Source organism: Rhagoletis pomonella, unplaced genomic scaffold (genome assembly GCF_013731165.1).
Source record: "Rhagoletis pomonella isolate Grant_MI unplaced genomic scaffold, Rhpom_1.0 Rhpom_scaffold_00001, whole genome shotgun sequence".
Lineage (NCBI taxonomy): Eukaryota > Metazoa > Arthropoda > Insecta > Diptera > Tephritidae > Rhagoletis > Rhagoletis pomonella.
The window spans coordinates 35,549,175-35,563,251 of record NW_023458555.1 but is presented as its reverse complement, the minus strand read 5'-3'; the positions used below and the strand labels follow the sequence as shown (position 1 = coordinate 35,563,251).

Below are 14,077 nucleotides of genomic sequence, written 5' to 3'. Positions count from 1 at the left end.
CATATATTACACTCTCCAGAAAAAAATTTAAGTGCCTCTTTTTTTGACGATCTTGGCTGTTTAGCTTCCATTATGGCTAAAAACTATCTTCTGAAAATTGGGTGCAAAAATATTAACATTTGTTTGTGCTTCCGCCCCAAATGGTTAAAATTACATACTCTTCTTTCTATCCGTACAATATGTTTTCAAGGTCGCTGAACATCGTGGGCGAGACAATTTAAGGGTCAGATCTTACATTTTGAGATATTACAAAAAAAAAACTTTAAAAAAAATCTTTAAAAAAAATCTTTAAAAAAAAATCTAGCAAAAAACCCAAAAATCGCGCTTTAAAAGCTAAATATTTATTGGAAACGAATTTTGCAATTTTTTATCATTAGTAATATTTATAGCCACAATTTTGACAAACAAAAGTAGTAATCGCAGATAATACTACGTTCATTTTATTTGGAGATACATACTGCGAAAAAATCTTTAAAAAAGAGGAAAAAATTAAAATTGCGCTTTAAAAGTTGATTATTTCTTAAAAAAAGTTTTTGCAATTTTTTCACACTACTACTTCTGTTTATAATCACATCATTGCAAATAAAATGAGCCGTCGCAGAGAATATTGTGTTCATTACTACTCAACGATATCGGTAAATTACTGAAGCAGTACCTGGATTCGTGGCCGTTGTTAAGAGATTTTCCTTTTTGCTACAACGAAAAAACTGAACGGATACCATTAATTTCGATCCCTGAGAGCTCAGTGCTTCCATCTTATCATCGCGAAGGTTGGACAGTCTAAGAGAAAGCGTGGAGATGATTCCAACTCATCTTACTCTTGACAGCTGATACAAAGGTATCAGTTGAAATTCCTAGTCTTACCGCGTGAATACCAATCGCACAATGGCCTGTCAGACTGAACCCCCATCACCAGCCCTTGAGAGGTAACGTGTTTTACGGCATATTTAAGTGGTGACGATGGGTCGCTCGTGTTTTGCGCTGCAAAAATATTTTAAAGAGCCCTAAAAAACATTTACTGCATAAGAGAAACATCTTCTTTTCCTATTTTACGTCACAAAAGGAGCATCGCTTTCTTTTGTCCATTTTATTAAGTACTTAGTAGAGTATGCGCTCGCCGAGCTAACACTAGGTCCAACCATCCAAGAGTGTACCGCAGGAGGGCAGAAGAATCCTTAGTTATTTCTTATCTAGGGATATCGTTTTAGGGGTGCCTGTCCAATGCCAGGTCATTAGGCACGCAGTTTCGCGCGATGTCACTGTGACCCAGCACCTAAACTAGCTTCATTAAGAAGTACCTACTCCCACGCGATTGATAAAGAGTTCAGACATCCCTTTACCTATTTCGAGCAATGTTCTTACACTAAGGCTATGAATAGCAGTCTCAGTGGATTTGCCTGCTTGATAGAATTGGTTCTTATTCTGTGGTCGTTCCGTTTGGCTTGACTTCCCTGATGTGTTGATCCAAGATTTTCTGCATGCCTTTTAGGAGAAAGGAGCTGAGGATAATTGGTGTGAAGGAAGAATGCATCTGCTCAAGTTTAACTTCAGTAAAAATACGACCTTAGCCTATGTTCATCTACTGGGAATATGGCACTACGCTCTGTAGTCTGGAGAGGACTGGGGCTATATACATACTTATTGGGTGTTGGGACACCCAATTCTGGTAGATAATAGCAGAAGTCTGCAAGTCTCACTCGGATGCTGAGTACAGTACGTTCTCGCGGTAGATAAAACTATTATGTTTATGGATAAGTTTTCCTAACTAAGATCTGCCTTAAAGTAGTTTGCTCAATCACATTTATCTAACGAGTTCCCTTCTGGTTCTGAGCACATTATTTCGACAGCGTTTATGTTCTTTAGTGCCAGGAATAGGGATAGGACGATACTACTCGTAAGTACGATAATACTTATCGATACTTTTTGTTCCTCTCCGAGTATTTTTGGCATCGACGCTTTTAACGAAATGTTCGAGTAAAAATATCGATACTGTACCTCGATACCGCAATATTTGTAGTAGTTTTTACCTTTGTTAGTTTATATGTATTTTTGCTATCTCTAGCAAGTTTAAGTTCAAGTGTCAAATGTCAAATGCAACAACGCGGAAGGTTAAGTGTCAAGTGTCTGCCAAAATGAGATGGGTTGCCTTTACATTTGATATTGCCACATGTTAAACAAACATGGTCGGTATTACCATGTTTAAAAAAAAAAGAAAAGAGCGGGTAAATTTATATATTGGAAATTGGTTGAAACGAACCTTTAAACCTTTATGAAAAGTAGTTCGGTTTTCGCTTCGGATGAAACACTTGCGGAAAATTTCGGTTCGGTTCATGTTTCAGTTATTTAATAGAAAAAAGCGGTTTGCCGGTTCAAAATCGGTTCAGTCCCTCCTTAAAAGTGCATGGAATCAAATTATAACCATAAATATATAATCTTAATCACGATTAACATTATTTTCATTCAAAATGTGGTTCTTCTAAGAAAGGCTTGTCAGAAAGGGAAACATCGAGTTTGCCATTAATATTTATTTATATTTATATCTATTTATTTGATCGCTATCTTGTATTTAATTCTTATTCTCTACATATACTAATTAAGGTGTACGTTTACTTTATTTGAACTTAAATAAGAAAAACTAAAAGGATACATACATTGTATTAATCGAATCGATTCGTTGATAATACGAAATCGATGATTCATCAGAAAGGGAAACGACTACAAGAATCGATTCTTTGAGGTATCGTCTCAACTAGGAATGTTAATTCCGGTATCCCGGACTTTTTAAGGTCTCGAAAATCGCGGGATTCTTAGCAAATAATCCCGGGATTTTCGGGATTTGTAATTCGGACTGATGGCAATAATAGAAACCTCTTTTTCTTGACCAGTATTGGCTATATTTCTTTTTTTATTTAATAATTCAATAATTTTTTAGTTTTTCACTCTGACGTCAGTAATTCAAAAATGATTTAAAAAATTCATAAAAACGTTCTTAGAGAAGAATACCCATACTTATTACTTAAAATTATATGACGAAATCCTGTAGAATTTAAACAGATTCAAGTTTCTGGTGCAGAAGGGCTGGTAAATATTGAAAATGTCATTTTAAATGTTAATCCTGGAAATTTTGCAATATAAACTCGATATTATCGTCGAATTTCGTTCTTCTAACTATGTCAGCTTAAAAATTACCTATTCGTCCTTGTGAATCAAAAAAATTTAAATTCTTTAAATTCTAAAGAAATTTCCTAATGCATTTGTTACCCATATTTTTATTCTACATTGCATTGAATTTTTTTTAACAATTTTTGGAATTAATCATATCTCTGAAATCACAAATTCCTTCAACCTAAATCGTGCGGTCAGAGAAAAAAAAAACGCCTCTTTAAATAAATAAGTAGGTTACAAACCCATTCATTTATTATTTATTTTATCGTAGGAGAGCTTCTCAAACAATATAGAAGATTTTTTTCGATTCAAGTTGTTGAAAAGTAACGAATATCTAAATTCCTGGACTAATCCCGGGATTGCGACAACGCCATCCCGGAAATCCCGGGATCGGAAAAAGCCGAAAAAATTAACATCCCTAGTCCCAACCCTAGTCAGTAGCCCTTACACTCCAAATCTTCACAAGGTTGACCTGTGTTAGCGCTAGAGACATTTTCTTTACTAAGCTTGCTTTGGTTATTTTTCTATAAAAACATAGCTCCTCCTTTAAGAAAACCCGTGGAAATCAAAAGGTTCAAACTTTGTGTATTATTAAAAAAAAAAACTTGCAAGCTTTTTAAATTAAATTTCCTACCAGAGTCAAATGGGCTACAAAACTGCAGACTATTTCTAGGAAGTCTAATTAAAATATGTAGCTCGAAATTTTTTCGAATGTTTGTTGGATTTTTTTTTTTAATATTGCACAAACTTTCAAACTTGGATCTACACGGGTTTTGTTAAACCTATGAATGAACTATTATGAATCGCATCATCGAGGTGTCGCTTGTCTATGCCAAGACTAGGAGCGCACCCATTAAGCCGCTCACCATTCCCCGAATCGAGCTACAAGCACCTGTGTTAGGAACTCGCATGATGACTACTATAATAAGTGAACATAGCGTTCGAGCCAACCGATGTGTTATGTGGAGCGATTCCAAAACGGTTCTTAAGTGGTTATTTAATAAACACCGCCGCTATAAACCGTTCGTGGCTCACAGGATAGCTGAAATTCTCGACGTCACTAAGCCGTCCGATTGGAGATGGGTTCCGACGAACCAAAACGTGGCTGACGAGGCAACGCGACCCAACAAGGCAATAAATCTCAGTCCTTCGTCCCGCTGGTTCACTGGCCCTGAGTTTCTGTACAACAACGAGCAACTCTGGCCAAAGGACGCTGACGTCGCTGATGAAGTTGAAGATGACGAGGAAGAGATTCGCACAAAATTTGCCTTCATTGTCGTGAGTAGTAATGTTCTAAACTTTAATAGATTTTCTTCGTTTACCAGATTAAGAAGAGTAGTTGCCTGGGTGATACGGTTCCTCCACTATTGCCGTAGAAGGATCGATTCGTCGCAGACCAACGGGTTGACAGCAGCGGAGCTTGCAGAAGCGGATTATTTACTGTGTCGATTAGTGCAGCGAGAATCCTACGCCAGAGAACTGAAGCAGATCGAGAGCGGAAATTCTCTGCCCTCCGATAACCGTTTGTGCACATTGTCTCCTTTCATTGATGACAGAGGAATCCTCCGAGTATACAGTCGCCTTGATGCCGTCAGTTGGTTGTCATATGAGAGTCGGTGCCCTATAATCCTGCCTCAAAATCACGCCGTTACAAAACTTATCGTTGCGCATGAGCACATCCGGATGATTCACCAAAATATCGAAGCAACGATTTGTGAAATTCGCAGAAAATACTGGGTTCCTAACTTAAGAAGAGTTTTGCGCGGAGTTATCGCAAGCTGTAATACATGCGTCTTAAAAAACGCGAAACCTGTTCCGCCAATGATGGGTTTATTGCCGGAAGACCGGACGACACCCTACGTTCGACCCTTCACGTTTACGGGCTTGGATTATGTTGGCCCTGTTAGTATAACGATCGGACGTCGAACCGAGAAGCGGTGGGTGGCACTGTTCACGTGCCTGTCAATACGTGCCATTCTCCTCGAAGTCGCATATGATCTTTCAACAGACGCTTGCATTTTAGCTATGCGTAATTTTATGAATCGCAGAGGGGTCCGAAAAAGAATTCGTACGGACAATGGTAAGAACTTCGTGGGAGTAGCAGGCGAAGTTGAGCGCTTTGTAGATGTGTTTGACTGCCAGACGTTGCAAGCGGAATTGTCCACTAAAGGGGTAGAATGGGTCTTTAATTGCCCGGAAAACCCATCAGAAGGCGGAGTCTGGGAGCGAATGGTACAATCAATCGATTAAGATAAATAGTTTATTACAAAACGTTTATTTCTCAGTTTGCGCTCCCTATGCTTGCGCCGCTAAAGAAAATTGTAGAATATTTTCCCGTTTCTAGAGATGAGCCAATTTATAGATTTATAGTAACGAAATAACGGCTCCAACGAACAACGGCGAGAGTAAAACGTCAAAGCATAGAGTTGCAAACATATAGAGTTAACAGCTAACAAATATTTCCTAAATCTATTACAGAAAAATGATGAAATATAAAGAAAGAAACATAAAACTTTAATTTGCAACAACTATATTATTATAAAAAAAATAACCAAAATTAAATAACAAAAAAAAAACTATGTTAAAACTTGTCAAAATTTTGTGCGGCTATAATTTTTTTGATCGGTATATTATATCTCATTTTATTGGTTGTTAGAGAAAATTGTAATAAAACAACCTTCCATTGAGAAATTATCCAGGTTCAAGAAAAGTCTCCTTGACAATGATTATTCAAAAGGTTGGTCTTGAACGATCTTAATTTTCTTTACGCTATACAGAAAACTTAAAAGGGGCTGCCTAAAAGGTTTGTTTCGGGCAAAAGGTTCCATAACAGCTGATCGACATAAAACTGCATCTGCTTTGATAGAATTCAAGCTTTATACCAAATGGATGTTTACTTTTATTTTGGGTAAAAATGTTATGGTCGACTTTTTGCATCTGTACATCCATAAGCTGCACCAAAAATGCCAACAATTAATAGCGAAAAAAATTTTAATATCAGCAGCTCTGTCTATCGTGGAATTATGGAATGCAATTAAATGGGAAAATATCAAACTATAAAAGTCCCGGTGTTAAATTCCAATACACATAACTTTTGAAAGTGCACAATAAAATGTCCGAGTGTAATCGATTAGCTTTTGTTTCTTAAGGTTATAAAAGCAACTATCAAACATCTTTCGAAAGCAATAAATTCACAAACAAACAGGAGAGAATGGTCTTCAGACAAAGAAAGTGTTAAACTGCTTTAAATAACTATCACATTCATATATTGTCGTTTTAAGTACAAAACCGCGTAACTGATATTTGCTGCCAAAAATTGGATTTCCCCACACAAGCTCTTGGCTCAATCCTTGTCCATTCGTCCTGAAATATACTAGCCAGATATGCGATTGCTTTATAAAAAACAGAACCAGTTTGAAATATGAGCGTTTTTACTCTCTAGAAAATAATTTATGCAACCTCACATACGCGGTTTTGTACTTTAGACGACGATATATGTATGTATTCATGTATTTCTTAGTCAATTTACTAACTTCCTTTCAAATGGATAATAGAATTAATAAACCGAAATAACTGCTTCTTCCACCCAAGTCGATGTTGTCTTGGCCGCCTTGAGGCAACTACGGATATACATATTGACATACATCTGTACGAGCGCAGAGCAACAAAAATCTAAGTGAACGCAATTGAAAAGCACACAAAACTAAGGATTGAGGTGTGAAAAACTTGCAAAATGGGAACTTAAAACTACGTAAATGGTAATAGAGACCAGGGAAGCATCGAGCGAAGAAGGAGGTAGGTACGAGCAAGCTGCATGTACTCGTACTTGAGAAGGCGTTCTAACGTAAGTGAAAAGCAAATATGTACAAGAAAAATCTTTGATCTCAGAAAAAGCGTAAACGTCGCCCACAGGCTTTATTTACATACATACAGGGTGTAGAATATTTTTCTTTTAAATAATTTTTTAAACTATTATAATTTATTAAAAAATAAACTGTTTACACAGGAGAAAAGTTTGAATGAAGATAATTTTCCTTTTGATTTACAAACAACAAAAATTACTTACAGCAACGAACAAAAGTGTTGGCACGAGAATTTTTCGCAATATATGCAGTTTTTATTCTAATTTTATTTCGAAAATTTTTATACAAATATAGTTCATACTACACCAAAAAAACATAAAAATAAAATCTCTGAACTTTGTGCAAAGTTCATGAAAATTCAATAAATTTGTATACAACTTTCGATTCAGAATTTGGAGAAAAATTTTTAAGTATGCAGTTTTATATCCCAAAGAGTGTTGCCATTTTAGTCGTTTTCATGTCAGGCAGGGTTGTATGAAATTGGGCCTATTTCGCTTATTTTTATTTTAAATGAAGAAGGGATTTGCTTCATAAAATGTTTTTTATAAATGTCTTAATTTTAAGTCTGAAGTTGTATTCGCAAAGAAATAAATAAGAAAGAAAATAAGAAATTGTTTCACTGTTAAGAGACTTAAGCATTAAGCACAACACCGGCGTTTTTCGTCGCGAATGTTCGCCGAGATAATTAAAACACACTGATTTATATGAGAACGAGCACAACAAAAGCAAACGGCGAAGTTTGCTCGACGACTGTTCGTGACGATAGATTTATTTCTATCGCCGCGGTCAGCGGCAACGACAAAAAAAGGCCATGATGACCATACTTTAAAAGTTATCGTAATTTTTGTTTAAAAGTAAGATAATATACCTTATATTTTTCTATCAGAGATTAATCTAGTAAAACGTAAGTTTACTAGTAGTTATATTTAAAGACTATTTCTATATTTTAAACTTCTTCTTGCTGGTATTTTCCCTCTTCGTTGTCAAAGCTTCCTTCTTGAATACCGCTCTATTTGTGTTTCAGTAAGCGAATTAGCTGGGCGAAAGTTGGTCATCGGCATCGCTCTGCTGGGCGAAATTTGCCGTTCGCCGGGTATTGTGTTTCAAGCATTAAGATTCGTTTGTGTTTGGATATAGTGCCAACAAACAGAATAAATATTACATGTAGATATTGTCTTCCCAGATAGCGCATATTCAATTCTGCCTAAATTACAAAACATCATTTTTGGTCACTCCCAAATGTTTAAGGTAAGGGAAAAATTGATATTTTCGAGCACTATGTACCCATATGTATTTTTTTAATCAAACTTTTTTGCTGAGAACTTATTTAAATTCCAAAACCCGAATGCCAACTTGAATTAAAGGAACCAACACTGAAGTGAGTCAAAATGAAAATAAAAGAGCACAAATTTCTATGTAAAGCAAAAGTCTCTGGGAATCCTACGACACATCTGCCGGTCATATGACCGGTCATCTAAATGGGAGATCTGCAGTCTTTTGGCATCATATTTTACATCAGAATTGAAGGGATTTCTGAAAAAATCTGACCAGTTCTTTTGTGTAACTGTGATTTTGCATCCCTTGTCAACATATGGCCTCGGTTGATGTTAACTTAAGGTCGTTGTTTTACTGCCTTAAAATTGAAGGGAAATTTTTACAGCGTTTTTTATGTGTATTGGTTTCTATCTGAGTGTATTGAGAACCGGTCAGTATGAAAAGGCCTTGTATTGTAGGGAAGACAATTATCACCCAAAATATCAGATACCTTTCAAATCATTGGAATTAACTAAATTAATTAAGTAAACAAGTATTAACTAACATTTTTCATTTTAAAATCGCTCGTTTGTAAATTTTTAAATTTAACGAACTGGTTTATTCAAATTATCGTCGACAAAAAATCCAACCATGTGCCACAATCATATGTTTTTCCTAATTACAAATTCTTGCTGGCAAAATTTTTTCCGGCTCGAATTTGTAACTTCTCTCCAAGAAATAGTCTTTTTACTCGTGATTTATTTAAATAAAACATGAGAAATTTAGTTGAAACTTTTTAGCCGGTTTTATTTGCCAATTTAGCCGGTTCGTCCAAAAAGTTCTGGCAACACTGACGTGCTTAACTTGCGTTGTAGTCTGACAGACCATTTTTAAAAATTTCACTAAAAATTTTTCGGAAAACTGTGTCATGACTTTAATAATTTCCATGAGAGGTTACCATTATAGTATAGGACGATAGTGTTACGACTCGTTCCGGTGTAAAAAAATAGCTTTTGTGTTATAGGAATGTGCGACCAAGCTAAAGAAACCTAATACATACCTAATAAATACTTTTTCTTCTTAGATTGCTTCCATCTCCTTCAGTAGCATTCCAAGAAAATTTGTATTCATAGGCCCCGTCTGCCTCAAATCGGCTGGTTGTCGTATGAAATGCAAATCTCCTATTTGGGATTCACATTCACGCAACATGTGTTACACATCTAAACAATGCAGCGCCCGTGTGGTCACCGGGCACTAGCAGGGCATGAATCACCTATGACGACAATCGTCTGAACGATATCATGGCGAGATTGTCTTGCTTCATGAAAACCAAAAATTGGTTGATCGATTGTGCGATATCGTCAACACGATTTTAGTTTTGTTTCACGTAACAGTAACAGTAACAGGTAACAGCAACACAAATGCATAAATCAGTGTTTTCACGACGTCGTTTTGTCAGTATCGTTTGAACGACAATCGTTTCAAAGTTACGTTATGCCCAGGACGCAGTGGACGAAGCTATAGACATGCCAAAATATGTCTTCAGATGTCGCCAAAGCACCACCTACATGACGCGGTTAAGATGCTCCCCGTCAGGACGCGCACCACTATGCTTTATAGGCAGAAAGATAGTTGATAGTTTATTTTTATTTTAACCTTCCATTCGGCTTTGTTTACTTTTAAACCTGTTAAAATGTTTAAATCCCATCGCCACCCGGAACGCGAAATCTTGAATTCTCTCATTCTTGTTATCATATTATGTTTAGTGTTGGACAATTTTTGCTCCCAAAATAAAAAACAAAAAAAATAAGGTCGAGCAAAAATTAAACTACCCCAAAACGCGAATATGTGGTAGACTTCAGACCTTGTGTGATAAAAGTGGTAGATGCTCAAAAAAGTGGTAGTTCTACCACAATGTGGTAGAAGTCCGATCACTGCTCAGAGCCCTCGAATAGGCACGCCAGACGGTATCTATACTAACTAACGGACGAAGTCCAGAGGTTCATAAAACAACCTCTGGACCCGATAGCGTACCGACAGGTCATAAACGGCATTCACAGGGATTGGGAACATAGGCACCTGATGTGGACGAGGCAAAGCTTCATCTGCCTCGCGAGACTCCCACCTGCGTAGGATAAATGCAGATAAGCCCAATGAGTGCGCGGCATGCAGAGAGTCACTACACGACTCGCAACACCTCTTCCCATGCCTCCTTAAGCCCACTCAACTAACGCTCCTCTCCTTCTGGACAAACCCATTTGGAACGGCACACTTCCTGGATCTCCCGTTGTTTTAGCCTGAAGGAATACGTAGAGACCTCAATAACTAAGGATTAAAATGAGTTTATTGCTCGTCAGACCAAAACACATATAGCCGAAGGGTTAAGTATTAAATTTCCCAGTAACCCTGTATATGTACATACATACACAATAATTTCCGAAACTGTAAACCGAAATGCGAAGAAAACGCCGAGACAATTGTAATAAATGCATTTCAAGTACATATGCAACCCGAGGGCAATCGATAGGGCAGCAGTGCATTCGTAAGGAAGATAAGCTGTAGTAGAGGGACCCAAATGTAGTTAGGCACATATTTGTAGTAATTTAAACGCATACAAATGTCATCCTACATACATACATACATCCATGTGTATATACATAAGTAGTATGGTTGCATGTGTGCCTTAAACGAAACTGCAACCACGCTGTATTATGTAGCACACAAGGAACAGATGTTATGTGCGCCTTAGGCAAGGAAATATAGAATTATTTCGCATAAAAGTATAGAAAAGTACATATATATTCAAATATAAGAGGGTCAGCTTAACAACGCACCCTAAATTTAACTTACTACATACTATATCTGTCAACAATTCGGTTTTTTGGCAAGCTTACCTTATCATTGTCATCGAATTTCAGACTTCGCAAACGTGGCTCCAGGCTGGAGAGTGGACTCTCCTTGTTAGTCGGTGAGCCGCCCAACACATATTCGACCATTTTAACACCCAAACCGCTGGTGGCATCACGTGGGCTGCAAAAGAGAGAGAATAAAAGGATATTATTTCACTGACTTAAACTGAGGCCATAATAAGTGACGAGTTTAGGACACAAACAAACCATTTCGAGCAGAAGAAAACGATTTTTTCATGCGTACCTTAATAATTTTTTTATAGATTACTTTTTAATATAAATATTACTGAAAAGTACCGAATAAAACGCAAAAAAATCCGGGAGGAGTCTATAAAGTCCCAAAAAGTCCCGGAGCGATACAAAAACTACATCCCAAAAAAAGAAAATCTGAAAAATATTGAAAAAACCTAACAATTCTGGAATATCTACTCCGAAAAATATCTTTATACTCCGAAAAATCCCGCCAAGCCTGGAAATTACCGTTTTATTATCCATTTCACTCCGAAAAAAATCCGCTAAGCACACAAAGTCATGTTATATTCCGCATCTTGTTGTCCATATGTCCAGAAAAAAAAATATAATACTCAGAAAAAATTTCGTTTCACTTCGAAAAAATCTCGTTTTACTCCCGAAAATCTCGTTTTACTCCGAAAAAATCTTGTTTCACTCAGAAAAAAACTCGTTTTACTCTGAAAAATCTCGTTTACTCCAAAAAAAAATCTCGTTTACTCCAAAAAAACTTGTTTACTCCTAAAAAATGTCGTTTAAAAAATCCGTTTAACTTTTACGTATACTTGTTATCAAAAATAGCTTTACTCACCTCAAAATGCCGGCATTGGTGCTCGTATTCGTATCTGGAGCTTGTGGAAAAGTACGCGGGCGTGGCGGTGCCAGTATATTTTCGCCTTGTGTTGACCATGTAGAGTCTTTCCAAACTGGATGATCGCCTACGCCGGGTATGTGTAGTGGATTTAAAGGACCACCGGTTACGCCACCCGAAGTGGTACCTTTGCCATCGGATTTCTCCCATAGCTTCTTGGCAGTGGATGTGGTGATCTGCAAGTGATAGAAATGAAAAATAATTAGTTTTAAATTAAAATATTAGTTAGAGAAAAGTATTAAATTTTAAAGGCCCAATTTCAGATGGCCTACTTAAGTAGATTGTTGATTAACTTCAACAATTCATTTTCAGATCATACATTTAAGCTGCACTTAAATGGCCAATATTGGCTACAGTGTTGCCGTTGTGCGACTAAAGGGGCTATTTGACCCTTTTTAAGCAAATCAATACCCTTTGACCCACCTTTTGAAAATTTTGATTTTTTGACCCTTTTCCAAAAATATGTGCGACTTTTGCCCCTTTTCAGAGACTTTTAAAGGAAACAGAACCATGCTATTAAAAAAAAAAAACTCCTACTGTAAGTACCAAAAAATGCATCACTTAAAACTTTTAAAGGAAATGCAAATCGATTTCGGTTTATGTTTGCAAATCTGTTTTGTGCAAAGCAAGTCCTGCTATTTTACTTTATACTTAATACATGTAAATTTGATTTTCACTTTGGTTCTCAGATTTATTCTTTTACTAGTAAAGAAAAGCAAAAATAATATGGTGACCCTTTTTTTCGTCATTTACCCCTTTTTTGTGACTTTCTGAAAATTCTCAACGGCAACACTGGCTGTCTTTTTTTAAATATGAGATATGCAACCCTGTGTTTGTACCAAACAACCAAAAGTTAGAAATAGGTAGTTTTATCAATATTGCCAAAGACCAATCAGCTGTTCAGTACAAAATGATGCAACATTTCAATGGGCAAGCAACAGTGTTGCCACCAGTTTGGCATATTTAAATAAAGCTGATCTGAATCCCAACGGAAGTTAAATGGCATTAAAATAACAATCCAAAATTAAGCTTAAGCGCCAGAGCGAAATTTTTCACATTTTCCTCGAAAAATATTTTTCACATTTTCCTCGAAAAATATTTTCACAATTTGGCAATCTCTAGATTGATTTTAGACACATTATTTCTTCGGAAAATTTGCTTAGAATTACACCTATAATTCAATGCTCCTGTGCTATTTCCCGCCCTAATGTACATTGTGGCCACCTTCCGTCGAGTATCTGCAATAGTGAAAGCAACAAAAACCTGATTTACAACAACTTTTGCAAACGAGAAATCCAAATACATTTAAACCCTTTACATTTCCGGTTTTCCGGCCTGCGTTCAACATCATCACCATCATCATCATCATAGTCATCACAAGCTCCAGCAACAACAACGAAAGCAATATCTAATCTATTTAATGCATTATTTCTCCGCCGGACGCACCTAGTTTTTGCATGCAATCATCGTCGTTGTCGTCGGACAGTCAGTCAAGTCAGTCAACAACGTCCATTGATAAAGTCATTCAATTCATAAAAGTTCCTGTTGCAGTGCAATATAAATAGACATTCATACAGAGTAACAACTACACACTTTCGCTCTCAAATGCATTTCCCATCATCTTTTTTTAGATTTTTTTTTTTTACTCTTACGCCTTTCATTTTATTTTTGTGTAGGGTCACAGTTGACCCGTTTGCAATTTATGGCATGAAATGACTGAATGCATTGAAAAAAAATGTTGAATTAGTAAGCAAATGGAGATACACAGGCGCACATCTGTTGACTCTACTAAGTGCAAGCACATTTGCAATAAAAAATAAAAATAAAAATTAAAAATAAAAAATTAAAAATTAAAAATAATAAATAAAAATGAAAATAAGTGTGAAGAATAACTGCACATTGTCTGCTCATGTATGCAGTCACTTGTTGTAATTCTCCTCTTCTGCTGCTCATACGCGTTTTTCATTTGCTGAATTTATTCATTGATTGATTATGCCCGTAATGTG

The 14,077-nt window shown here is 36.4% G+C and overlaps 1 protein-coding gene across 2 annotated transcripts in view; it reads right to left on the bottom strand.

Annotated features, from left to right (window-relative positions):
- Positions 1-14,077, bottom strand: part of LOC118743617 (maternal protein pumilio-like) — a 678,449-nt gene that overhangs the window by 571,698 nt on the left and 92,674 nt on the right. For both annotated transcript variants that reach the window (XM_036476391.1, XM_036476383.1), the window contains exons 4-5: positions 12,012-12,247; positions 11,177-11,312 (exon numbers count right to left, since the gene is read on the bottom strand). In XM_036476391.1, coding sequence (XP_036332284.1) covers positions 11,177-11,312; positions 12,012-12,247 — 372 coding nt within the window. The remainder of the gene's footprint in view (positions 1-11,176; positions 11,313-12,011; positions 12,248-14,077) is intronic.